The sequence below is a fragment of the Vigna umbellata genome, chromosome 3 (genome assembly GCF_029865625.1).
Source record: "Vigna umbellata cultivar VRB3 chromosome 3, Vumbellata_1.0, whole genome shotgun sequence".
NCBI classification, from domain to species: domain Eukaryota; kingdom Viridiplantae; phylum Streptophyta; class Magnoliopsida; order Fabales; family Fabaceae; genus Vigna; species Vigna umbellata.
The window spans coordinates 27,280,684-27,308,135 of NC_142167.1; the positions used below are offsets into that span (position 1 = coordinate 27,280,684).

Here is a 27,452-nt window from a genome sequence, read left to right on the forward strand (position 1 = left end):
AGAGAAAAAAATTACATAATAAAACATAAGAAGATTATATCAAAATCTGTCTTTCAATGTCATGTGTTTAATATTAGACGACAAAACAACCAACGTTAAATATAATCAGTGACATTTTTGGCTACTAAAGTACCATGTCAGATGTTGGGGGACGTGTTAATTTTAGTAAAATATTGAGCGCGAAAGTGAAAATTTAAACGCATTAGACGTTAGATGCTTGAAGACTACACGTCTAATGGCTATAAGACATCAGATAGTGTGTGCTATGACGTCATATAATCTGAAAAAAAAAGAAAAAAAACTAGTGTGAGTCATATTGTTTATTATCACTTTCTCTTTGAGGCGAATCAACAACTTTATTGATGAGTGCGAGAAAAAACAAAGGTTAATTTGGGTCATTTACCTCAAGTGTATGTGTTTCCGCTGTCTTGTTTGAGATTTTTTTTTGAGTTTTAATCGATTCGTTATTTTTTTGTGCAACAACAACGTTTTGAAGGTGAGTTGAAGCTCCACCAGTTCCAACAACGGTGGCGAGTAAGCTCCACCACTTCCAATAGCGGAGGTGAGGAGCTATACACTAACCATCGGTGGCGACGACGAGTCCTCCACTCTCCATTACTGACAATGACTCCCCTCCACTGTTAGTGACTACAATGATCTACAGTCCCTCCAACAAGGTTAGTTTCTTGGTTTTCATACATTGTAATGTATTGATTGGTTATTGGAGATGTGATTTTTAGTTTTCCTATTGTACTTTGTGTTTTGTTTCTTGTATGTGTCATTGGTTATGTTTGTCTTTTTCTTTATGGTTTTTATATTAGATAATTTTTTACTATGAAATTTGGCATTTTATTTTTGATTAAATTTTTAAAATATTTGTAGTATGATATGATAGTTAAGCAATAAGTGTGAAACTTAGATCCCGTTTGAGATTTAGCATAAATGATTAAACTTTTAATCTTTTTGTATAAATCTCGAATTGTCCGATCGGACAATTTGGAAAAATTATTTTTCATAATTTACTAGAACGCGTATGTTGAATTTTATGGATTCATTTGATAAAAATTTTGGTTGTAATCAATTTGTATTGTTTTTTGGATGCATACTTGATTGTGGTCATGAGTGATAGCTTTCATTTTGTGTATTTTGGAGACCAATGCGAAATGCTGCTGAAAATTTATCAAATTTATGATGCTAAACTTCTTTGTATATGTGTTAACAAATTATGAAAAATATTTTTTTTGAATGTGTAGGGCCTAACCTTATGAGAGTTAAAAATTTGAGGTTGATGAAGTTTCTTATGAACATACTATGGATTGAAGATGAATGAATGAAAACCATATTAGTGAAGTATGAAAAAGGAGGTTTATGAGTTCTTGCAATATGTTCAAGAACATGCAAACTCTGTGAATGAGACATATTTTTGTCTTTGTGTTCGTTGTCTTAAACAGATACATCAGAACTTGTGCAACTTGCACGATCATCTATTAATCTATTGTATAATGAGGAGTTATATAGTTTGGACTTAGCATGGAGAAGTACTGCACAAGCCTACAATGTCACGAGGAACAAATTATGTGGACGAATGGATGAGTGATCATTTAGAGGACACAAAACGTGATGTCGATGAAGAAAATTTTGGATGAGCTCATTTATATCATTCTCTTAAGAATGATTGAGAGAGAAAGAATTGTATCCAAGATACTCTAACTTTACACGTTTTTCAGCAACTTTGAAATCGTTCAGTTTAACAGCAAAAATTGGATGGGACGATAAAAGTTTAACAAAATTATTGGAGTTGCTAAAGAAGATATTTCCAGAAAATAACACGTTACTTATCCGTAATTACAAGGCGAAGACAATTCTATATCCAATAGGTTTGGAATACTTGAAATACATGCATGGCCCCAATGATTGTGTATTGTACAAAAACGAGTTTGCTTCACTAAAGGCAACATGTGGTTTATCATGGTTTAAAAAGAAAGTTAATGAAAATAGTGGTGATGAACACAAAGGTGGTCCACCTACTAAGTACTTGCCTATAATACTTTGGTTGAAACAATTATTTTCCATCAAAGAATATGCAAAGAACATAAAATGACACATTGATGGAAGAAAGTGTGATAATCTTTTTCGACACTTGGCTGATTCCCAACAATGAAAGAATATTGATGAAGTATTTCCAGAATTTGGTATAGAACCAAGAAATTTAAGACTTGGACTTGCTACAGATGGTATGAATCTTTATGAGAACTTAAGTCATAGTTCATGGTCAGTTTTGTTGATGATTTACAATCTATCTCCTTTGTTATGCATGAAGAGAAAATATGTGATGTTGTCTATGATGATATTGAGTTCTAGATAACCTAGAAATGACATTGATGTGTACTTGAAGTCACTATTTGATGATTTAACCAATAGTAGTTCCTAAGAGTAGACATGAAGGTAAATGTGAAGGTAATGGTGTTCTAGAAGTGAAGATTAAAAGTATTAGTGGAAAAGAAGTTGAGTAAGTTGATTTGTACATCTTAAACAACAGTGTCAATGTGATTCCATACATGTTTCAACATATTGATGAAATAAAATATGAACACCCACGAATGAGTGAAAAATGGACACTTAAGGAACATAACAAAATTTTCTTATCGTGGTTTAAGAAGAAGGTTTATGTAATCAATATACTTTAATCTTTCATATTGGTGTAAACTTGATGTACGACATTCTATAGACGTGATGCACATTGAAACAAATGTATGGGATAATGTCATTGAGAATTTACTAAACGTAAAAGGAAAGACAAAAGATGGAGTAAAAGGATGACAAAATTTGGTTGACATAGGCATCCGTTTTGAGTTACATTCACAATCAGTTGGAAGACGCACCTACCTACCCCTAGCCTGTCACACTCTTTCTAAATATGAATTTTTTTTGTAAGTGTTTAAGCAGTGTTAAGGTTCCACAAGATTAATCTTCAAATATTAGTAGCCTTGTTTCTATGCAAGATTTAAAGTTAATTGGCTCTCACGATGGTCATGTCTTGATGCAACAACTTTTACCAGTAGCTATTCTATCCATATTACCTACTTCTGTTAGAGGTATTCCCACACGTTTGAGTATGTTTTTTTAATTCCATTTGTAAGAAAGTATTTGACCCTCAGGTGTTAGATGATTTGGAAAATGAGGCATTCAGACTATTGTGCCAATTGGAAATGTATTTTCCACCCTTAGTTTTTAATATCATGGTTCATTTGATAGTTCATCTAGTAAGGGAAATTTGATTATGCGCACTAGTTTTCTTGTGATGGATGTACCCAGTTGAGAGATACATGAAGATCTTAAAGGGATATGTCAAAAATCAGTATCGATCGAAAGCTTCAATTATAGAGAAATACATTGCAGATGAAGCCATTGAATTCTACTCAAGTTATATGCCCAGTTGTTAACCTATAGTAGTTTCTAAGAGTAGACATGAAGGTAAATGTGAAGGTAATGATGTTCTAGAAGTGAAGATTAAAAGTATTAGTGGAAAAGAAGTTGAGTAAGTTGATTTATACATCTTAAACAACAATGTCAATGTGATTCCATACATGTTTCAACATATTGATGAAATAAAATATGAACACCCACGGATGAGTGAAAAATGGACACTTAAGGAACATAACAAAACTTTCTTATCGTGGTTTAAGAAAAAGGTTTATGTGATTCCAAATATTTCTGAAAGTCTATTGAGGCTAGTTAATGGGTCGAATACCGATGTGGTCACATACGACACATACTCATGGGTCAAAATATGAAGATGACAAAAGTAGAGTTCAAAATAGTGGGGTTACCCTACAAGCTGATTGTTGACACTTTGCCAGTTCTATGGACAAAAATCCAATTACATCATCCATGAGTTAGTTTGGAATAATACAAGAAATATAGGAAATTGACTATGTCAGTCTTAGAATACCAATTTTCAAGTGTAAATGGATTGATAACAATTTAGGTGTGGTGACATATGATATCGGTCCACTTTGGTAGACCTTAACAATGGTTCATGGAACGCCTCCAACAACAACAACAAATATAAAGAGCACTTGAATAAAAGCTTTAGTCCATGACCTAATAGAACATTGATTTCTTCACTACAACTTCAACAGGACATCGTGTGAGCACAAAAGGGTCATGCTCTACTGTAGATCATATTGACTACACTTGTTAGTATGAACTATTCGTTGATGGAGATCTCTCGTGAGTAGTAGTCATAAGACGATAACTTGAAGGAAGGAAAATTATTTATGGTGCTCCTCTATTGCCCCACTACGCGCGTGACCTAATATAACATTGGTTTCTCCACTGAAACTTCAATAGGACATCGTGTGAGCAAAAAAGGGTCATGCTCTACTGTAGATAATACTGACTACACTTGTCAGTATGAGTTATTCGTTGATGGAGATCTCCCGTGAGTAGTGGTCTCAGGATGATAATTTAAGGAGGGCTGTAGAAAAAGTTTAGCCAATATTCTCAACTAAGAGAGGGGGGGGGGGTGAATTGGTTTTCCCCTTTAAAAAATTGTGCTTTAAAAACCTTTTTGAAATCTTTGAAATTTTCCTAGAATGCAATCAATGAAGAACAAAGACAATGTAAGAGTGTAGGGAAAGAGAGTGACAAACTTCTTCGTTTTATGGTTAATAGACCAATAATAAGATTTAGAGGGAACTTAAAAAATTCACTTTCACTCCAAAACAAAATTAATCGACTTCAACAAGTCCAAAATTTTCAAAACCAGAAAAAGCTCATAACAGTGAAAATTAATCGATTTTATTAAAAACATAGTCGACTTAGTGTTTAATAGAGTGTTACGTAAAATAGAGAAACACACACATAGAACATATTTGACTCCATTCATAACATAATCGATTAACAGTCGTGTAATCAGATTTTCATACAATCCAGTCAATCATACAGACAATCAACAGACATGCATACAACAATCATTGATATCAACATTTATGATGCATGAATGTATGAAAATAATTGCTACGGTTACCACATTTTAGATACTCTAGAACATAAGATTTCTTCACTATAGTTGATCCTTGAGTTCTGCACTGCTTCAACTGCATCTACTTCCCTGCAAAACAATTGAATGGTTTTGACACTAATACCCACATAAACTTGGGTCCTTTCTTGTCAGTTGCAGGAGGCTGTTCCTTAGAAATCCATTTGTATTTTCCTTTGGGAACTCCAACCTTTCTATAATAGCAATTTCTTACATTGTAACCGATTGTATTGCAATAAAAACATGCATTAGTAAAAGGCTTACTCAGATCAATAAATTTCTTGGAATTAATCCTATTACTTTTTACTTTATAGCCAATGTCTTGCCTATTAATTGCTTTACCGGATGATCTTAACACAACATCCAAATTTTCTTTTCCTTGATTAAATTTAGCTAGAGTGCTGGTTAAGTAATTAATTTTCTCAATGTGCACAGGACAATTATCACACTTCTTTTCAACCATTTGTATTTCTGTTTTAACTGTCTTTGCAGATTTCAAAGCAATTTCTAACTCATTTTTCAATTTATCATTTTCCTCTACAAGATTATCAATGATGTAATCATAGTCATTTCTTTAAGAGGATAATCGATTCTCCTTATATTGGAGTCGTATGGCTTCTACATGAATTTCTTGAAAAGCATCCAGCAGTATGTGATACTTCACCTCGATAGGCTCATTTTCAAAATCATCATCGTTGTCATCATTAGAATTTGTAGACCCTGCCATGAAACATAAATTTGATTCCTCTTCCACACTGCAATGATCATCGCTTGAAGAATCACCATCACTGTTTTCCCAGGCTATATATGCTTTTCTTTGCTTTCTGTTTTTGTCCTGAGGGTACTTTGTGATTGCTTTCTGCCTGTTCTTCAAGTTTGGACAGTCATGCTTGATGTGACCTTCTTTTCCACATTCATAGCACTGTACAGTGTTGTTTCTTGAACTCTTTCTTCCTCTTGAAGGACCTGCATTGTCAGTAGCTGAATTTCTATTTTTCATGAACTTATTAAATTTTCTTACCACCATGTTGATGATCTCTTTTTCTGATACTTGTGCATCTGATTCAATTTCAGATTCAGCCTTCTTGGAGGACTTCTTGCTTGTGGGTTTGAGGGTAATTGATTTCTTCTCCTCAATTTCTTCTTCCTTTCTTAGCCTTCCAAGTTCTAGTTCATGCTCCCTAAGCTTGCCACAAAGAGTTTCCATATTCATGTTAGTTAAATCTCTAGATTCTGATATGGCTGTTACCTTTGGCTGCCAGCTCCTATTGAGACTCTTCAGGATTTTGATATTGATCTCCTCTTTATCAAACACTTTGCTAAGAGCCATCAAGTGATTTACTATATGAGTGAATCTTTTCTGCACTTCGTAGATAGTCTCACCAGCCTTCATCCTGAATAGTTCATATTGTTGCACAAGGGAGTTTTTCCTGGCACGCTTTACCTCATATGTGCCTTCATGTGTCACCTCAAGAACTTCCAACATTTCTTTGGCAATCTTGAATTGGGAAATCCTGAAAAATTCATCCATGGTCAGTGCAGAGGCAATAACATTTCTAGCTTTAACATCATATTTAGCTCTACGGTTCTCATCCCAAGTCCACTTTGAAAAGTTTTTCAAAATAACTTTTCCATGGATAATTTGAGTGGGCTCATATGGACCGTTAAGAGTGGCATCCCATACTCCTTTATCCACGGATTCAAGAAAAATCTGGATCCTCATTTTACAAAAAGCATACTTCTTACCACCAAAGGTTTGAGAAGTGAAAGCCATTTCTCAGGATCGAATTGATTAATCGGAAATAGTAATTGATTTGTTTTTCAAATATTTTATGAAAATCAGCTCTGGTGCCAATTGTTAAAATAGAATGACTTAGTTTCTCACACCAAGAGGGGAACGGGGAGGGAGGTTGCATTGGTGAAGTGTAAAAAATATAATCTTTCGAAAAATATTTCACAAAATAAGATCTTTTACACTTTTCTTGAATCGCAAGTTAAAAGATATGCAATGCAGCAGTAAACTTAATCGAATATACTAATAACGTAATCGACATAAAAAAAGAGTGTAGGGATCAGAAAATTCAAACGTTTATTTTTATACTGGTTCGGCCAAGCCTACATCCAATATCCTTCTGATGAACGAATTTTTGATCCTTGGCAACGACGCCAAAAACTTGTTAACCCTCGGCAAGTGTAACCGAATCGTATCAAGTAATAAAACTGGTAAGACCAAGTATCGTTCTCCCAAAGGACTCACGACCTAGACAATTATGTGATTTATTGATTATCTAAGACTTGTAGAACCAATTCTTGTAAGTTTTAAATGCAAAATACTGGAAAGTAAATATGAATGCATGTATTGATCAATGGGCAAGAAGAAACAGAACACGTGGTTTGAAATATATGAATGAATATGTTGTTGGGGTTGATCAATTTCATCCTATCCACTCTCATGTAATCAAGAATTCATCTTTCTTTATTAATTGTTAAGCCACTTTCTAAATTACCTTAAACCCGATGTCTCGACGAAGAAAGCCTAATCATAATCACTAGTTTACAATGTCTTGTCTCCCTAGCAATTACTCATGCATTACACAACACAGAAGCTTAAAGGCAACCAACCATCATACTCCTATGTCTAGGTTTATACTACTATTGGGAGAGATTCCCCAGATCTAGATTTCCCCGTATGTGTCCATATCGACAAAATCAATAATCATGACATCGAATGAGTTAAACAATGCATGCTTTGAGCAAAGAGGAAAAACCCTAACAATTAATGAAAGAAAGCATGTATCTTAAAAAAGATCTTGAAGAACAAATTCAATACATGAGAGTTTCAAAGGATTATATTGATTCCCCAACAACAATAAATGTTTAGTTCACCATATTCATGGTGAAACTAGATGAAATACGATGAAAGAGTGAAAGATAAAACCCTAGAAAGGTGAGAAAGGAGCTGTAGCATCCAAAATCCTCTTCCAAGGGGTGAAAGAGTGTGTTTCTGCTTCGTTCCAGCCAAAGATAACTGACCTAGGTTAACTAAAACCTTATATAGTATTCTAAAAATTACAGAAAAGTAAGCCCAAGCTCATAAGAATGCCGCTCAGCGGTAAATACCACTCAACGGTAAGGGCGTGACTGCTATTATGCCCCTCAGCGGTGACTGCGGGTCTTCAAAGTGCCGCTCAGCGGTAAATGGTGCTGAGCGGTACTTGCGGCTTCTTCCTTTTATGCACTTTTTCTTCCTTTTCTGAATCCAACTCTTAGCTCCTTCACTTCTTTCACTGATGGAAGAATGAATTGGCTGATTCGGGTGGAGGAACAAATCAACCAAGCTCACCTCTGACTTGGACCATAGAAGCACCCAGCAATGGAAGAGGTGCTTCGACAATGCAGCAGAATGGGTTGAAGATGACTGGAGGAAACAGAAAAGTGTGGAAGCCACTCTGAAGATGTGTTCGGTGGTTGGATTGGAGAAGATGTAATGACTTGGTGATGAAGATAAGGTTGAAGTAAAAGGAAAGTTGAATGAAACAATGGTTCGGTGAAGGAGAAACTGAAGCACAATTTCAAACGGTGGTGTTCTGTGAATTGGGAAGTGAAATGCAAAGATTTGGGTCCTGAAATGTGATGCGGATGGGTGGAGATATGCTAGTAATGGAGCCTAGCTAGGGAGAGAGGCTAGAGGAAACTCTCAAGCTCTCTCTCGGTGACCTTCAATAAGAAGAAAGTTCTGGACAACATCAACAGAAAACAATTCTTCATTCAAATCAAATGTGGGTTACAAGCAATGGAGCAAGGTATTTAAAGGAGAAACAAAGCTCCTGGTTCACGCCTACACTTAGCTACATTAGCTATGATGCATGGAAGCAAGTGATAGCTGTGCAAGGGTGAATAAACGTGAAGCTCCACATGGACAATAAGCAATCAACTTGGTGAAGAAACGTGAATGGCTACGTGGGAAACAAGCTAGCAGCACGTGGACAACAAGTTTGGTGCAGTTTCAGCCACTGAGCACAAACTCCATTCCACTGGCGCTAGGCTTCTTTCTTCTTCAACAAAGCTGCTAGAATATGGCTCACATTGGGCTTCCTAGAGTAGCTTGCTAGACAATTGTATAATGCATCCAAGTGAATATTTAATCTTGATTCTCCATTCTTGATGTTTCCTTTCTTCTTGATTTATCAAGCTTCTTGGCTAGTTGATTCATGATCTCCTAGCTTTATTAGACCCTACAAAACACATATAAACATATTAAAGAGAATTCTACTAAGACTTAGAGAAAGAAAATTAAGAAAGAGTCTTTAACAATCCTTATTCACTTCCCTTTCTTAGCCTTAGCTTAAGTTGATACTCCTTTGAATGGAATCCCACCAAAAGAGTCTTTATTATATTTTTCTTATTTCGTTTAAACCAACCACAAAACGTCGAATTCTTTGTGGTTTTCGACGTTTTATTTGACAATAATTATTCTTTTTAATTTTTCTTCTAAACCAACCCCTAAAACGTCCAATTACTGTGGCGGCTTCGACGTTTTATTACAAAGGGTTACTCCATTACACGTCGTACTCCTTTGGGGCTTTGACGTTTTATTGACTAGTTGATGGAATCCGACCTAACCTACCTTCCTTAGTGTTCTCTTTTTTGCAATTTTACATTTTATTGTACACGCATTTTAGCTTTCTTGGAGCATGGGTTACTATAAATACCCATCTCCACCAATGTATTTTTTAACTTTTGAGATTAATGACAATTGAATTTTCTGAATCAGAAGTTATACTCTCTTGAAAGTCAGGCTAGAGAGTCCAAAGACTTCCTCTAGCCATCTTCGAAGCACACTTGATAACGGTTGAAAATACTGATATCTGTGATGTAATTTTGATACTAAATGCACCTTTTTCTGCTTAGAAACTTGCTTGGAATCATGTTTTTCTATTAAGTTGGGTGAATAAGAGAGTTGAGGTTGAAATTGATGCTTTTATGACTAATTCCCTTTGTTTTGATAAAAAAATGAGTTAATATGGAAAGCAGGGATAAAGTTGATGCACAAATTTATGATCACCAAAATATGATGTCACAAACTTGTTTAACAATCGGCAAGTATGACCGAATCGTTTCAAGTAATAAACTCGGTAAGACCAAGTATCGTTCTCCCAAAGGACTCACGGCCTAGTTTAGTTATGTGATTTGTTGATTAGCTAAGACTTAAGAACAAAATAAGTGGAGTTTAATATGCAAAAGACGAAAATAAACATGTATGCATGAGGTTGATCAATGGCTAAAACAAAAGACAAGCACTTTCAATGAAATATATTGATGAATATGTTGTTGGGGGTCAATTTCATCTTATCCACTCTCATATATTTTAGGAATTCAACATTCAAGTCATCATTGTTAATGCCACTCTCTAAATTACCTTTCAAGAAGGCTTCTCCCTAATTACGAGTTCATACGATTCCAAGCATTCCTAATAATTAGTTTTTTTAGCACAGGAGCTTAAGGCAACCAATATACTATTGGGAGAAATTCCCCGGATCTAGACTTCCCCGTACGTTCCCGTATCGACAAAATCAATAATCATGCATTGAATGAGTTAAACAAAGCAAGCATTGAGCAAAGAGGAAAAACCCTAACTAATGATGAAAGAAAGCATAAGTCTTAGATTAAGATGCAAGCACAAATTCCATATATGAGAGCTTCAAAAGATTACATTGATTCCCCAACAAACATACAAGGTTTAGTTCACCATATTCATGGTGAACCTAGATGAACAATAACGAAAGAATGAAAGAGATAGAAAAACCCGAGAAAGAGAAGAGGAGAGCTGTCACCATCTCCCAATCTACCCCAAGGGGTGGAAGAGAGAGTGTTTGCTTCGTTTCTGCCAAAGATACCTAACCCTAGGAAACCCTAAAGCTTATATATTATTCGTAAATTACAGAAAATTAGGTCAAAGCCCATAAAAGTGCCGCTCAGCGGTAAAGTACCGCTCAGCGGTAAAGTACCGCTCAGCGGTAAAGTACCGCTCAGCGGTAAAGTACCGCTCAGCGGTAAGTGTGTGAGTCGTTTCTTCCCCTCAGCGGCCATTTTGCCCCTCAGCGGACCTCCCGTGACTTCCTGAGTGCCGCTCAGCGGTAAACTGCCGCTGAGCGGTGACTTCGGCTTCTCCTTTTGCACTTTTTGATGTCTTTTCTGATTCCATCTCTCTCCTTCTTCACTTCTTTCACTAAATTCACCTTAAAACCTGCACAAAAACACTGAAATCAAGCATAAACCTGTCCAGCTCTCTTATTTATGAAAATATGGATAAAAGCATGATTTCAAGCTAGTTTCTAAGTGTAAAGGTTGCTTTTTGTGTCAATTTTAAGCATGAAAATAACAGTTTTTCAACTGTTATCAAAAGTCCCAAGGAGATAGAGCTCAGAAAGGTCCATAAAAAGCACCAGAGGGAAGGAAGGTCGAGGCTTGGGCGCCCTTTTTGGAGGCTTGAGCGCAGCAAACCACCGCTCGCCGCCTGGGCGCCCCTTTTTGGGCGCTTAAGCGCCGGATGTAGAAGGCTTCGGTATCCTCTGAAAGGCTTAAGCGCAGGAAGTGTCGCTCACCACTCGGGCGCCCCTTTTGGGGGCGCTTGAGTACCAGATGTAGAAGGCTTGAGCGTCCTCTGGAAGGCTTAAGCGCCAGAAGTGTCACTCACCGCCCGGGCGCCCCTTTTGGGGGCACTTGACTATCGAATGTAGAAGGCTTGAGGGACCTCTACGAGGCTTGGGCGTGGAAGATCACCACTCGTTGCCCGAGCGCCCTAAGTGGGGCGCTTGAGCGCCGACGACTCGGGCCTGGGAACTGAACTCTATTTGTTGTTGGGGGATGATGTAACCTTGTGAACTCTCATGTATTTGAATTGATTCTTAATTCCATATGCTTTTTCATTAATTGTTAGAGTAATTCATCTATGCTTATTACATGCTTTGTTTAACTCATTCATCGCATGATTTATGAATTGCATGAGTGACAGGAGGTTCCCTACAATTCCGGTTCTTGTTGAAATCTCCCAAGAGTAATATTTCTCAAGGATGAGGGTATGAGTCTTGGTCGTCTTAAGCTCTTGATCTTCACATTTAATCACTAGGAATGCTAGGAATTGCATGAACTGGTGGTTAAGGACAGGCTTATTCGCCGAGGGATCGGGTTTAGGTGATTTAGTGAGTGATGTTAACATTAATGCCTAAAGAAGAATTCTTACATACATGAGAGGGAACTTGGTGAAATCTAACCCCAACAACATACTCATCTCATTATAAACAACATCCGTTCATCTTTGTGTTACTATGCTATTGATCAAAATGCATTCATATTTAACTTTATGTCTTTGCATCTTAAACCAATGATCTTATTTTATTTAAGTCTTAATTAATCGAGTCATCACGCAACTGTTTAGTGCTGAGAGTCTTCTGGGATATGATACTTGGTCTTACAATTTTATATTACTTGTGCGATTCGGTACACTTGCCGATCCAACAAGTTTTTGGTGTCGTTGTTGGGGACTCACGGTTTAAACTATTCTACTTGTGTGATTCTTGATTAACTTTGACTTTATTTTTATTTTTGTTTTTAATTTTTAATTTTTTAATTTTTTGTGTTTTGTGTCATTCGTTTTTGTTCTTGTGCTAACCGAGTTTTCTAGGGTTTTGTGTCTAGTGTGCAGGATGCAATACGGACAAGCTGATTTCCACCACAAGTGGGAATCTCACTCTAACATGGGATCAGATCAATTTGGACAAGCTGTCAGACAACAACAATGACAGCAACAACCCTTTCTCTCATAAAGAATGGCTAAGATGGATGACACCCTTCAACAGTTAATGCAGGTGTTTGATTCTCATCATAAAAATAATCAAGCAACATTTAAGAGGATAGAAAAGCAGCTTTGTCACATAATTCAAAAGCTGGATGATCTGGGGAGTGACATGAAAGCTAACTCCAGGGAAGAATGCAAAGTTGTTGTTACTAGAAGCGGAAATGATGGAAGAACGATTTGGCTTATTCGGGAGGAGGAACAAATAAACCAAACTCTTCTTTGATTTGGACCGTAGAAGCACGCAGGAATGGAAGATGTGCTTGGTTAACATAGCAGAATGGTTTGAAAAATGATGATGATGACCGGAGGAAGCGGAGACTCTAGAATCCAATCTTCAAATGGTGTTCGGTGGCTGGATTAAAGTAGATTAGATGACTCGGTGATGAAGCTAAGATTGAAATAGATGAAGGCTGAGTCGAACAGTGGTTCGGTGATGAAAACTGATGAAGCGGTGATAAAGTGAAATGGCAGCGCAAAGGAAGTCCTAGCGTGATTCCACCAGGGAAGGTGGCTGGAGGAGATTGAGATTCACTCTCCTAGCCGTGACCTTGAAGAAGAGATATTCTGGAAATTATTCAACAGAAATGCTCTAATTTCATTCAAAGGTGAAGTTTACAAGCAATGGAGCAAGCTACTTAAAGGAGAAACAAAGCTCCTGGTTCACACCTATTTAACTAACGTTAACTATGATGCAATGGAGCAAGTGCTAGCTGTGAAGGGTGAAGAAACATGAGTGACTACATGGCAAATCAAGCAAGAAGCTGGTGAAGAAACGTGAGTGGCAGTTGATGCGTTTGTTGACGCGGGGCTCAAGCCCTCATCCGCTGAGCACTAGGCTTTCTTCAACTTCAACCAAGCTGCTGGTTGGAATATGACTCATGTGGGCTTCCAAAGCAGCTTGTTATGCATCCAAGTGAAGATTCCAACATTCCTCCAAGTGAAGATTTGGCTTGCTTCTTCATTCTTGATGTTTCCTTTCTTCTTGATTTATCAAGCTTCTTGGCTAGTTGATCCATGATCTCCTAGCTTTATTTGACCCTACAAAACACATATAAACATATTAAAGAGAATCCTACTAAGACTTAGAGAAGAAAATCAAGAAAGAGTTTCTAAAAGTCCTTCTCCAACTTCCCTTTCTTAGCCTTAGCTTAAGTTCGTACTCCTTTGAATGGAATGCCCTAAATGGGTTTCCATCATACCCTCCCTCTTGAAAAACGATTTGTCCTCAAACCGGGATGATATAAAGAAGCACAACTTTGGTTTGTCACTTTCCTCCTGGATCAAAAATATATCTACAATAAGCATCAACTATATCTCCCATTAGTATCAATCCAAGAAAGAATTTTTTTAATGGAAGTAACTTTAGAATAAGGACTTTGTTTTATAGTTTTAAGGAAATTTGAAAGTCCTAATTCACAAGTCATTTTTCTTTTATCTTGTATTTCTTGTATCCCTAAGGGTAACAATAACTTAAGATTTAAATTGCCATATTTTGAAGATGGTAGTATAATGAAAATTGGTGTGGCAATTGGTTTAAAAGAGAAGTTATCATGCAAAGACTTAAAGATAATTGAAGAAGAATTAAAGGATTGGAAACCTTCACTTTTTGGTTCCCTTTGAATTGTAGGAGTAGAATTTGCCATCAGTAGCAATTTCTCCATTTCTCTCTTTTCTTTTTCTCTTATCTCTTCTTCTTCTTTTCTCTCTTCTTCTTTTCTTCTCTCGTCTTCTTCTCTCTTTCTCTTTTCTTCTTCTATCTTTTCTCTCAATTCCTCTTCTCTCCTTCTAGTCTCTTTCTTTCTTCTCTTATCCAAGAGTTTCTCAAGTTTGTTTTTAAATTCAATTTCCCTACTAGAGAAACCATCTAGACCTTTCATAAATGTTTTTTTCCCTCTTGAATGAGGTGTCCCATTAATTCTAGGTCTCTCTTGGCTGAAGGAGGAACAAATTTTCTTCTCATGCAAGCTCTTAGTTCATACCAATCATGAATTGAGGATTTTATACCTTTCTTGACACTATATTGCCTATGATTCCACCACTCACTTGCATGTTCTTCTAATCTAGAAAAATATATGTTAAGAGCAAAGCATTCACTATCTCTACCAAGAAAAGGATGCATTTTATCAAATTTTCTTTCCCAAGCTAAATATGTTAAAGCACTAATGTCCCTACCAAAGAATGAAATATCTTTCCTAGCTTGGTTGTACCTTTCATCCTTCCTTCTTTCTTTTTGTTCACCTTCATTTTTATTTTTCATGTATTGGGAAAACAAGTTCCTAAGCTCACTCATTTCTATTCCTCTCTTGGTGATCATGATTTCCTCAGACATCTTTTTAATTTCAAAAGTGGATTCTTAGTTTGAAAAGGTTTAATATTTTACCAAGAGACAATTCCCAGGTAAGAGAGGTGAGCCAGAATGTCTAAGGTTACTTACTTGACCATTTTCAAAGTAAGATTCACTATTGAATTTAAAAATAGACTCAAACAATCAAAATGAAAGATAACCTAGACTTCTAATTTTCGGACTTCTAATGGAACAAAAGCCTAGAGCGTGGAGATAAAACAAAGAAAATCCTAGCTGAGGCTTGTAGCTTTTTATGTAACAAACTTTTTTATGTGTCTAAGGCACATTTGCAGGAGGCCAGACCCTTCATGGTGCTCCTTTATTGCCCACTCACACGCGGGTCACAGTTGATGAAGTTAGAGACCCCTAGGCTCGAGTGCCAATACCTACATCTGAAATCCAATTCGTGGGAGAGGCCTTAGGCCATTTTATAGCTTGGCCTAAGGCTATGATCATGCCATATTTTGGCCCACCAGCGGTATTATATTCTTATTTTTATTATTTTAAATCTTCAAGTTATAATTAAATGATTCCTAACTTTTGTAAATGTGACTTCTAGTTATACCGTCCTGAGAAACAACCAATGGCTCAACCTATGAATGAGCCTCATGAGGAAGCAGAAGACGATGATGATCCTCTATCCATATTGATGAAGAGATTACATAAGTTGAATAAAGGACCGGTAGAGCTGGAGTGGGAGTTAAGAACATTTGGCGTCCAGTGCCATATTCCATTGTATATTGCTTTCAATGATGCAGTGAAGATCGTTGCTGGAGAAAGAAGGCTGAACATTTCATGCATACAATTATGATACATGTAAGTTTTTTAATTGTTATTTAACAATTTCATTTTTTAGTATTATTACTTTTTAATAAATATACTTAACTTTATTGTTATAGGTACATGGACACCATATCATAGTGGAACAAGGTCGGGCAACAATGTACGACTTTCTGAAACCTCAGACAATTCAACCATCTGGAAACACATTAGATTCCAGACAATCATATATGTAAACATGGATGACTGAGTCTAAAAGAGAGTTGTATATTGTGTCGTACATTGGTGCGTATGTGTTTCTCAATATTGTCAACTTTTATCAAAATTTAATCAATAAACTCACTAGTTGTTGGTACATGATAGGGGCCATTGGCAAATGATGGTGATCATTCTAAAAAGAGCACAAGTTGTCTAGTTTTGTTCTTTTCATAAGAAGATGAAAGCGAAATTGAAGTCCTTGTTACAAACGTATGTATTAAATTAATTCATATCAATTCTGTTAAAAAAGATGTGCTTCGTTTCTAACACCAAGAGGGAGGTGAATTGTTGATGTATAAAAATGATCGCTTTTCCAATCTTTTTCGCAAAACTGTAAGTCTTTAAACTTTTCTTGAATCGCAAGTAAAAATGTATGCAATGTAACAGTATGCGTATTCGAATACAAATATTATGCAATCGATTAAATGCAAAGAGTTAGGAAGAAGAAGATTCAAACTCTGAGTTTTTATACTGGTTCGGCCAAGCCTACATCTAGTGCCCTTCCAATCAACCTTAGACCGAAAGCCATATGCACTATAAGATCTGAGTTTTTACAACAAGGTTTTTGCAGCGACCTCACTCGTCAAAATGTAAACAACCTCTCTAACTCACTAATCTAAATTAGCCAATTACAACAGACTAGCAGTAAGAACAATCCTCTCCTGCAGTCAACCCCTTTGAGATCCCCCTCAAATTCAAGAACCACACGTTCTTCTTCCTGTATACACCATAGGGAAATAGTAACACTAAAGCGTTTGCAAGAGCTTCCTGATCCAGTAGTATGCACCTCTATTGTGCAGAATGACAAGATAGTTTGAATCAATCAATCCAGCTTCTCAAGCAACCTCCAAGATTTGAACGCCATAGCAATTCTTAGTTCTTGGAGCGTTTTCCTCTTCTGTAAAACTTTAAAGCATTTATCTGAAACAAATATGAAAGTGTTAAAATCAATTGTCTTACAAAAATTCAAATCATGCGTCTATATATAGTTTAACTCAAATCATACGCGTTTTAATCGATTATGCTATTAATCTAAACGATTTCATCTTACAATTATAACAGTTTAACAACAGTCAAACTCATTAATTGAATGCACAATTAATGTAATCGATTTGCATTTAAAGCTTGCTCAACATATTTAAAAATATGACCTTTGTGACCGTTATGTCAAGCAATGAAACAGTTTTTAAATCTTTAACAAACTTAATTGAATACAAGATGCATGTAATCGATTAAGTTTTAACACTTAGTATATTTTTGAAAACTTTTCTTCTCAAAATCCATCACAGCACACTTGAAAAAGATTTGTGCAAATACACGAGTTTTAATCGATTTAACCACTAACATATTCGATTTAAAACCTGTTGTTTTGCCACAGTTTAAAGCTTAAGTTGTCTGATGACTTTAACTGATTATCACACCATTGTAATCGATTAAGTCATATAGATATGCTTGGTGCATGTAGTTTTTCCATTTTAAAACTCATATTATGCATGCACAAATATAATCACATTTCCAACACATATGCAACTTAATACGTTCACAATTATGCTTGTACAAATCTCACAGTAAGCATCTAAGCATATAACACATATAACACAGTACATATACATGTGTTTTTATTAACTATGTGTTGTCATCATCAAAAACAAATATCACAGTGATTGTGGGTTCAACTAAACTTGTGCTCCCCCTATCAACAATCTCAACAAATTCATTATGATATTAATATATTAACTTATGTTTCTAATGTTTCAAATTTGTTTAGAGTTGTGGCTAGGACCAGAGGAAAACAAATTGAAATTATATATCCTAATGGAATTTGTTGATCTTTAACTATTAATTTTCGTAGTCAAATTTAAATCATTACATTTGACTAAGTTCTTTCACATGTTTAGTGTAACAAGCAGAATGATTCCTAAGCATGTGGCTACTACATCATGTCATGGATGAAGACAATCATCGGAGCAAGAATCACAACAGATTGGATTGAGGTAAAAATTTACATTTGAAAATCTTACAAATATCAATAAACTTTTCACATTAAAATGAATATAATAGTAAAGTTTCCTTGATTTTGCAGCAGTTCAACACTACCTCTACAGTGTCAGATGTCGTAATAAAGAAGATACGAGAGGAGTGGGCAGAATATTTGAATAAACATTTTAATTAGTTATAGCTTTAGATTTTTCCTTAAAGTTCTGTAGCCTTTTGATGATAGCATTTGCTTAGGTTTTAGTTTTACTTGTGCAACTTTTTGAATGGATGAATTGATGATAACATTGTTTAAACTGTGAATAGATGAATACTATGAATATATGAATTGGAAAACTGGGTTCTTTTTGTTTTGATGATAGCATTTGCTTTTAGTCTTTTAGTTTTACTTTTTAATTCGAAATGATGAACTGATGATAACATGGTTTAAATTAATTAATTTTGTGAATATATAAATCGGAAAACTGGTTTTTGTATTTCAGGTTGGTTAAATGAGCAAAAACGAACCAGATTTAAAAAAAACATTGAAAGTGACGTCGAACTATGCATTGTCCGATGTTAATATGTGCATTTTAACATCAACCTTTACATCGTTCAACGTTCATATGATACAATGGATTACCATATAAATGAAACGCTGGGCGAGCTTCTCTTTGGCTCAGCGAAGGTAACATCATGTATCCATAAGTTTGACGTTAACGTTACGTTCAACCTCCTACTATTGGACGTCAACTTTACGTCCACTCCCCTTATAGTTGACGTCAAATCTTCCTTTAAATATAAATAATTATTCAAATATTAAATGTTGAACTCTTTATTAATCGACGTGAATATAAACAACAAGTAACGTCGTTCTAAGTACTTCGACGTCTACTTTACGTCCAACCTCTTTCAATTGGACGTCAAATTTACGTCCAGTTCCCCTTACAGTGACGCCAAACCTTACTTTAAATATAAATATATATTCAAATATTAGACGCCACTCTCTTTATTATTTGACGTGCTTATAAACAACACGTAACGTCGATCCTCATAAATCGACAACTTTACGTCTAACCTCTTTCTATTGGACGTCAACTTTACGTCAAGTCCCCTTAAAGTTGACGCCAAATCTTCCTTTAAATATAACTATTTATTCACATATTAGACGTCGTTCTCTTTACTACTCGACGTGTATATAAACAAGTAACGTCAGCTTATAGTATTCAACGTCAAAATTACGTCTCCCGATATGACGTCATTCACGAATGCAATGTTAAAAGCTCAAAATATTTGACGTTGTACGTTGTTTCTGTACTAGTGTGCGTAGAAGGAGAGGGTGGTGACAGATGCAGAGTGTTGGTGGAGGGAACCGAGGGAGGAGGAGGCGGAGAGGTCGTAGAGGTGGATGGTGTCGTCGTCACACTCCTCGCTCTTCTTCCTAAATTCTTAGGGTTTTTTAACCACTAAGGCAAATGAAAACGTCACCAGACACAAAACAAAGAAAACCTACATTTTTAGTTTTATTTTTTATTAATTTTTAATAATTTATTTTAAAATTCTGTATGTAATATCGGTAGGTAATGTATTTTCAGATTACATACGGATTATAACCTTAGGTAAAGTTCCCGCCTAAACGCGCCAACATTACATACGAATTTTACATACGGAAATATCGATAGATAAAATTTGTATATAACTTCTTTTTCATAATTCGTATGTAAAATCTGTATGTAATACCTGTGTTACATACGGATCAAAATTCGTATATAAATATCAGTAGGTAATTCTCATTTTTCTTGTAGTTGTGCAGAGATTCAGTTCTACTACTTCAATTCTAGATAAGTCCCTTAAATACATAAGGAAAACACTTGCAAAATATGTAATTCAACTAATAGTATTTAAATATTAGGATATAGTAAGTTTTACAGTAGCATATTTATGATTAGGTTAACTTTGTACATTGGATTGATTTATGCTTTTAAGTTGATTTATGATTACAATTCTATGTATATTGAATTGATTTATTATTTTTTATAATTTTCATTGAAAATATGCTTCTGGACTATTTTGAACAATTTTGAAATATTTAGGTCTATTTCTATAGTTGGGAATGTTGAACAAACATACCTTTTTAAAAAAAAAACACGTAGAATAGGCATCAGTTGTGACCATAATCGAGGCAGTTGCCCTTTATGGTATTGGTATGGCCACAAATGAGGCAGAAAGGCTGACGAAAAAACAAAAAAGAATCCCTCTACTACCTCGGTTCAACCCCTAACTAAGGCAGAAAACCACATCTACTACCTCGGTTCACCAAAAACCTTGGCGAAAAAAAATAAAGAAATGGACCACCCTCTACTACCTCGGTTGCATTTGAATTAAGGCAAAAGCATACACCTTTTTGCCTCGGTTCTAAACTGAGGCAAAAAGCCTACCAGTTTTTACCTGTCGGTATATACCTCGGTTGCGGAACTGCTGCGGATAGGCGAAAATAATCGTCGTCGTTTCCCTTTACTATAGTAGTGTGATGTAAAATAAGTTGAGGAGATGTTTTTATAAATTGAAGTTTTAGATAGATAACTCGAAGCTTTACAAAGGAAATTGTGCATTTTGGGAGATGAAGATTTTGATCTTAATAATTTCTTAAGTACAATCTAGTTTCATGTATTGGGTTTAAAATTTAAAATTTAAAATTTAAAATTGTTTTTTATTTATGCGCACCATATCACTATTAAGTGTTATGAATTTAGACAATCATTCTATGGGTAAACTTAGAACATGGTTTGCCTCCCAAGGGTAAACTTAATAATCATTTTTGTTTATTAATTTACTTTTTGTATAAGCTAACATTTAATTTGATAGGTAGAAGCGGAAAAGGAAGTTGTTCAGCTCTAGGCGTCCCAAGGGACGACATGGACGATACTCATTCATGTCAGTTATATGTTGTACATCCTATCAGGACCATGCTAGTGGCTCGTGGCATAGTCTTTGAGGAAACCATTGTAATTCATGGTATGAAGCTAGGAGAAGATGAGGTGAAGGTCACGGTCGATGAAATTGTCGTACCGGATGCGTTTGTTCTTTGGTTTGTTTTATTCCTAAGCCCTCGGTATGGACTCCTACTATATACTTCTCAATTTTAAACTTTACTTCTTATTGACATCAGAACATAACTATTTTTTATGTAACAACAGACAAGTCGAGAGGAAATTCCTACACCGAAGAAGATTCATTTATCTGAGGATGAACCTCTTGGTGCGTTACACGAGCTTTCTAACATCATTGCAGATGCGCCGATGATTGTTCCATGGGATTCTACTATATTTGGAAGAGACTTTGAGATCTCATTCTACTCACATAAACAAGATGTTCAGGAGCTTGCGTCAAGGAGAGAAGGGCTTAATATTATCCTCGTTTAGTTGTGTATGATGTAAGTCTATGACCACTTATTTATATAAAATTGATTTATCAAGTTACTTATATCAAATCATTTCTTGATTTCAAGTATATGTTTGGTGTAACTAACAAGATAGGGTTCAATGTTGTATATGGGTTCATTGACCCCTGAATGACTCACGAAGGAAATAAATTTGATGACATCCGAGCATACATTACCAATTGTTTTGCAATGCGGAAGCATCTATATTTTATCCCTTATATAGTTGGGTAAGTGAAGTTTGTTAACTTTAAAGTTTCATTTGTGATTTTAGTATATAACAATTAAGTTACACTTAATAGTGATATGGTGCGCATAAATCAAAAACAATTTTTAATTTTAAGTTAATCCCATTTCATGAAACTGGATTGTACTTAAGAAATTATTAAGATCAAAATCTTCATCTCCCAAAATGCACAATTTCCTTCGTAAAGCTTCGAGTTATCTATCTAAAACTTTAATTTATAAAAACAACTCCTCAACTTATTTCACATCATTATGAATTTAGACAATCATTCTTCTAAGTTTATAATATTGAAACTTTAGGTGATTGTATCCTGTTTCGGGTGTGGGGTATGGAATCACAATCAAAACACTCAATGCAACACTTTTCTCTAAATCTCCTAACGTCGCTTTTACAGTTATGGTTGCAATGTTCTCTTAAGTTCTTAATGCTCCTTTTCCAAGTTGTACGGGAGTACCTGCTAAAGGTACTCAAACGCTCAAGTCAATAATATGACTGTTTGGTTAACACAGTAAAATCTTAAATTCGCAATAAATGCAATCACCTACCTCCTTTTTGAGGCTTGTATTTATAGGTTTCGAGATAAACTTATAATTAGCATAAGCTTAATCATGATGTAATAATCGGTAAATATATTTTATTTATAAACTTGATTATTAGAGATGGTTAAGCATTTGGATGATCGGTCAGCTAGCCTCTTTTCCGACCGATTGTTGGAGTAGCAAGGTTAGGGCGTTTTGACGTCCACCAACCATAACACACTATTTGACCATCTGGGTAAGCAGTGACCAAACAATCGTACGATACATACCATTTCTTTCTTTATTATTTTTAATTTGTATTGAGTACTTGTAATCATAACTGACTTGAATGAAAATGTCTACAGCTTCCAGTGAAAAGCAAAGTTTAATATAATATTTAAAACTTCTTAGATAAGTTAAAATTGATTGTTTTGATGGTCTATACGATATATGATTATTGTTGATTTTCTAGTCTTCTACCTATATCAATTAACTGTTAGGTTGATCATTCAAGCGATGCTTCAATGGTGACATTTATTATTGAGATAGAAAAATGTTTCTCGTGAGTCAACTATCGTCGTTTAATTAACAATCCTTAATGCATAAGTTATGACTATCCTCGTTAAAGCTATCATTGCTCAAGAAACAAAAGTCATTATTGGTTCTCTATCTAATATGAATTAATTGTTCAATCGTTTGTTTGGAACCTCAAGTAAGGAAGAGATTGAATGAATATATTTCTCCTTCAAAGATGTATTGCATAAACATTAAGATAACACTCAAGTTGACAAAGTTCATCACTCAAGCACTGAGATCTAACTTGAGTGACAGAAAATTAATAACTTGTTTAAAAGTCACTCAAGTGAGGATTACCTACTCAAGTGACATCCTTTATTTGTAGAGACATACTTAAATTATTAAAATAGATTTTATTTGTTTATATATATATATATATATATATATATATATATATATATATTTTGAAATAGGTATATTCATTGGTTAAACGAGATTATGAGTTGACTGAAATTATGTTTTATTTGAATTAGAAATTATGACTTTATTTTGAATGAGAAAAGTTAAATTCTTAGAATAGTAATTTGTGAAATTATTATGACATTTTTGTTTTAAGAAGAATTAATAAATATGTGTATTTAAGGTCCACAGCTTATACTGCCAACTCCATGACACCATGGAAAAGAGAAGTCGGAGTATTTCAAGGTGACCAAGTGGGTCTTTCTACCCACCGCATGATCCTGTCGTCCATGCACATTTAGATATGTAAAAAGACTTATCACGCTTAACATAGAAAATGCATTATTTTATGTAATTATTGGTCTTTCTCACATGACAGTGTTAGGTCCTGCAACTGTGAAAAGGACGTTAGCTGTCAAAGAACAAACTAACTGCGTTAACTATCTAACAGTACAGAGTCATCATTCCCCAGTTGAATCTTAACTGGTTTTCAAGTATTTTAAAGATTAAAAATTAACAATTTTTTTTATAAACAACTTATGTCAGTGTGGGACTAGTCCTTCAAATATACAAACAATAAAATAAAATAGTGACACTCTGTTGTTAAAAAAAATTGTTAAAACTTTTATTAATGTATTTAAAGATATTAAAATTATAATAATCTTTTTATATTCTAATAAAGTGATCGAAATTTTTTATTTTACTTTTAATATTTCTATATCACCATATGCAGATACACACTGAAAGTAAAATTGAGACCGATCAGAAATTAAAACGAGAAGGGAGAGACTAATAATACATTGTGCACGAGATTGGAAGTTGCAAACCAGAAGGAAATTGAGTGGAATTTTAAATTGATTAATACAATAAAAACACATTTACAGAACGAAAACTACGATAGAATAGTAAAAACGCTCACACAAAGTACAGGGTAGGCAGATATCACTTTCAATGGCTCCACTTACACAACACATCATGAGCCTCTTCCATGAAAAATAAACACATAACATATATATATATATATATATATATATATATATAGTTGTATATGTTATATATCCCACTGCAAACACCTTCGGGAGACAATGTGAGAAACATTTATGGTTTTAGTTCCATCAGGAGTGGGAGGATAATATGGTGAATCTTCTGCATATTCTGTTGGCATTGACATCCAATGCAAACTGGTTTTCCAATCTGCTTCCCTCAGAATCCTTAATATTTCCTTCACCACCACCTTGCTTCCTTCAGCTGACAGATGAACTCCATCCCTAACCAACATTTAATAATCCACACACAAATTATATTTCCTGAGTTCTGTGTGACCAAATGAAAAAATGAAAAAGAAAAAAAACTGAGAGAATATATATAATATACTTACGTAAAGCTAACGTCTAACCAATCTTCCCTGGCCTGAATTGCAGACCAGAGATTAATAGCCTTCAAATTCATTTCCTCACAAAGCTCCATTAATGCGTTTGCATATACTCCACATGACTCGTTGCTCCTTCCTGATTGCGTTGCACTGCATTCAGTGCACCCAAAGATTCATTACAAAACATGTGGGGTATAGACAATCACTTTATGTGAAGAAGAAAAACGAAGTGTGTGGATTTTATACTTCAACATGTATGTTCGAGTGTCACCATCGTGTACCTGAGCTTTCTGCGAAGCTGTTCTTCATTAATCGGAGGAGAGGTGAGAAATATGACACGAATGTGATCCGAAAGACTCTGACAAAACATATTTTGATACGTGTCAAACGTTCCACCACCAAATATTACAAGTAAATACAAAAGTAATATGTTTTGTAGGATATGTAACATTTTTTTTTATTCTCAAGATGTTTCTAATTAATGTTTGATGTGGTAGATTAAGTTATTACCTTTAAATGATTAGCAATCTTCCTCATGTTTTCAACATATTCTTGGAGGGGCACATGAGGACCAAGGCCAGATGGGTGAGGATCGATAGAATCATTACCACCAAAGTATACAATCACCAATGATGGTTGTACACTAGCATCCTATGTTCAACAAAATAACAAAGGCTCATTAAAAGGAAAAACTAAATCAAACACGTTTTTATTAAAATATCTTAAAAAATTAAGTAATTATCATTTTTTACTTTCAAAAAATATGTGAATGAGCTTTTTTGAAAATGAAAACCTTCTATTTTGTTTGCTTTGACTCTCCTCTCGTTGTTATCCTTCTTTCCTCTCCCCCTCTCTCTTATTTTCTTTCCTTATTGTTTCTCTTCTCTTATTACATAAAGCTAAAAGTACAGCAAACAATTTATACTATATTAAATCTCGTATTCTAAATACTAAGGACCACATATAAAAATTAATTATTTATCAAAAACAAAAAACACTATCAATCTTCCAAATTTTAACTTCACACGTCTTTATATATAAAAAAAGTTTGGATCCAACCTTCCTCAGATTATGTGAAGAGAGATGTTGCATGCCATTGAGGAATTAATGGCACAGAGAATATATATGTATGTATATATATATATATATATATATATATATATATATATATATATATATATATTGAAAAGAAAAATTATTCAAAGGAGAGAATCGTCTGATTAGGCATTGAATTGAGCATGGCGCTTTGGCAGTACCTTAGGAAAAATTTCATCCATAACTTCCAAAGCCCTTCTTGAATTCCAACCTGAGTATCCACGCAAGACGATATCCGCCTGAGCCACCATATCAACATTCTTTAATTGAGATTCATTCACCATCGATAATGACAAAAAAGTATATGCATACAGATACCTATGTATGGTATGTGTGTATATTTAATAAAAGTCATTCATGATACATACGATCGATCGGTATCACATGATGACCTCATCACAGTAATTAAACATTTCCCAGTTTTATAGACAAGTCACGAGTCTTCTGAACATGAATTACTTTACATTGAGGTGAAAAACTGACCAAAATGATTACAAAATTGTGGGGTATATTGATCAGTGGTGTGGCTTGTTCAAGAAGGAGAAAAAAGCTATGGTGTGAAAAACATAATAAAGTAGAGTTGGAAAATATGGAGTTTTCTGGCATGGAAGTATATATGAAGGAGAAAGAGAATTAAAGAAGGACCTTTCTGGCGTACAAGTTAGCTAGAATGGCACCCCAACCACCATTGTCGAAGCTCATTTGAATTATGGAAGAACCAAACAACACAATCTGAGGTCTCAATGGGCCTGCCATGAATGAAAAGAATGAGAAACTAAATAGTTTATGTTTCTCTCCCTTTTTGTCTACCCTCAGTCTCAAACAAGAAACACTACACACTCCTCCTACGACATTGGGATGAGGAATTTATAGAGCAGGAATAATTCTGAATATTCTTGTTCCTTTTCTCTCTCTCTCTCTCTCTCTCTCCTTGTCCCCGCCACGTTACATGGATACCTTAATGCGCACCTGTCATTTGTCTTTTGTTTTATCCTCAAGTTGCACTTTCTTATCATCCATTTCAATCCAGTATAAGTGAAATCAATTATTTCTATCTTTTTCTTATGTATTTAATTATTCTTTTCTATAAAATAAAGTTCTTATTAATTTAATTATTCAAAAGATCCATGAATCACGAGTTTTAAGAATATTATTTAAAGAATTCATAAGAATAAAAAACATTAAAAAGTATAAAAGTATAATGATTTCTTAAATATAAAAAGTATAATGAATTCATAAGTATAATGATTTCTTAAATGTATATATTAAAATTGCTTATTTTATAATAATTATTTCAAAAATAATATTTAGTCAACTTTAGTAATTTAAAAAAATTAAACTATTAATTTACAAAACTAAACCCTAAAGATATTAAGTTTTAATGTTTAGACAAGTATAAAAGTTATGGTACTATAAATTAACTAGAAATCGTTTTGAATATAATTTTTAAAATATTGCAAAGTCAACAATAGTGTGCTTAATAATTTATAGAAATTATACTAATAATTTTAAAATATTACATTTTTTTTGACATATTCGACTTTATTT

General features: G+C 34.6%; 2 protein-coding genes across 2 annotated transcripts; both read right to left on the minus strand.

The window, feature by feature from the left end:
* Positions 1-5,618: 5,618 nt before the first annotated feature.
* On the minus strand, positions 5,619-6,818 carry LOC124835237 (uncharacterized). The gene has a single exon (XM_047310139.1). The coding sequence runs from the start codon at positions 6,816-6,818 to the stop codon at positions 5,619-5,621; it is 1,200 nt and encodes a 399-aa protein (XP_047166095.1).
* A 17,431-nt stretch (positions 6,819-24,249) lies between these two features.
* LOC124835233 (GDSL esterase/lipase WDL1-like) lies at positions 24,250-26,748 on the minus strand. The gene is made up of 6 exons (XM_047310136.2): positions 26,550-26,748; positions 26,066-26,143; positions 25,320-25,460; positions 25,091-25,167; positions 24,816-24,959; positions 24,250-24,705 (listed from the first exon to the last, which is right to left on the minus strand). The coding sequence occupies exons 1-6, from the start codon at positions 26,658-26,660 to the stop codon at positions 24,489-24,491; spliced, it is 768 nt and encodes a 255-aa protein (XP_047166092.1). The 5' UTR covers positions 26,661-26,748; the 3' UTR covers positions 24,250-24,488.
* Between the last annotated feature and the right edge of the window lie 704 nt (positions 26,749-27,452).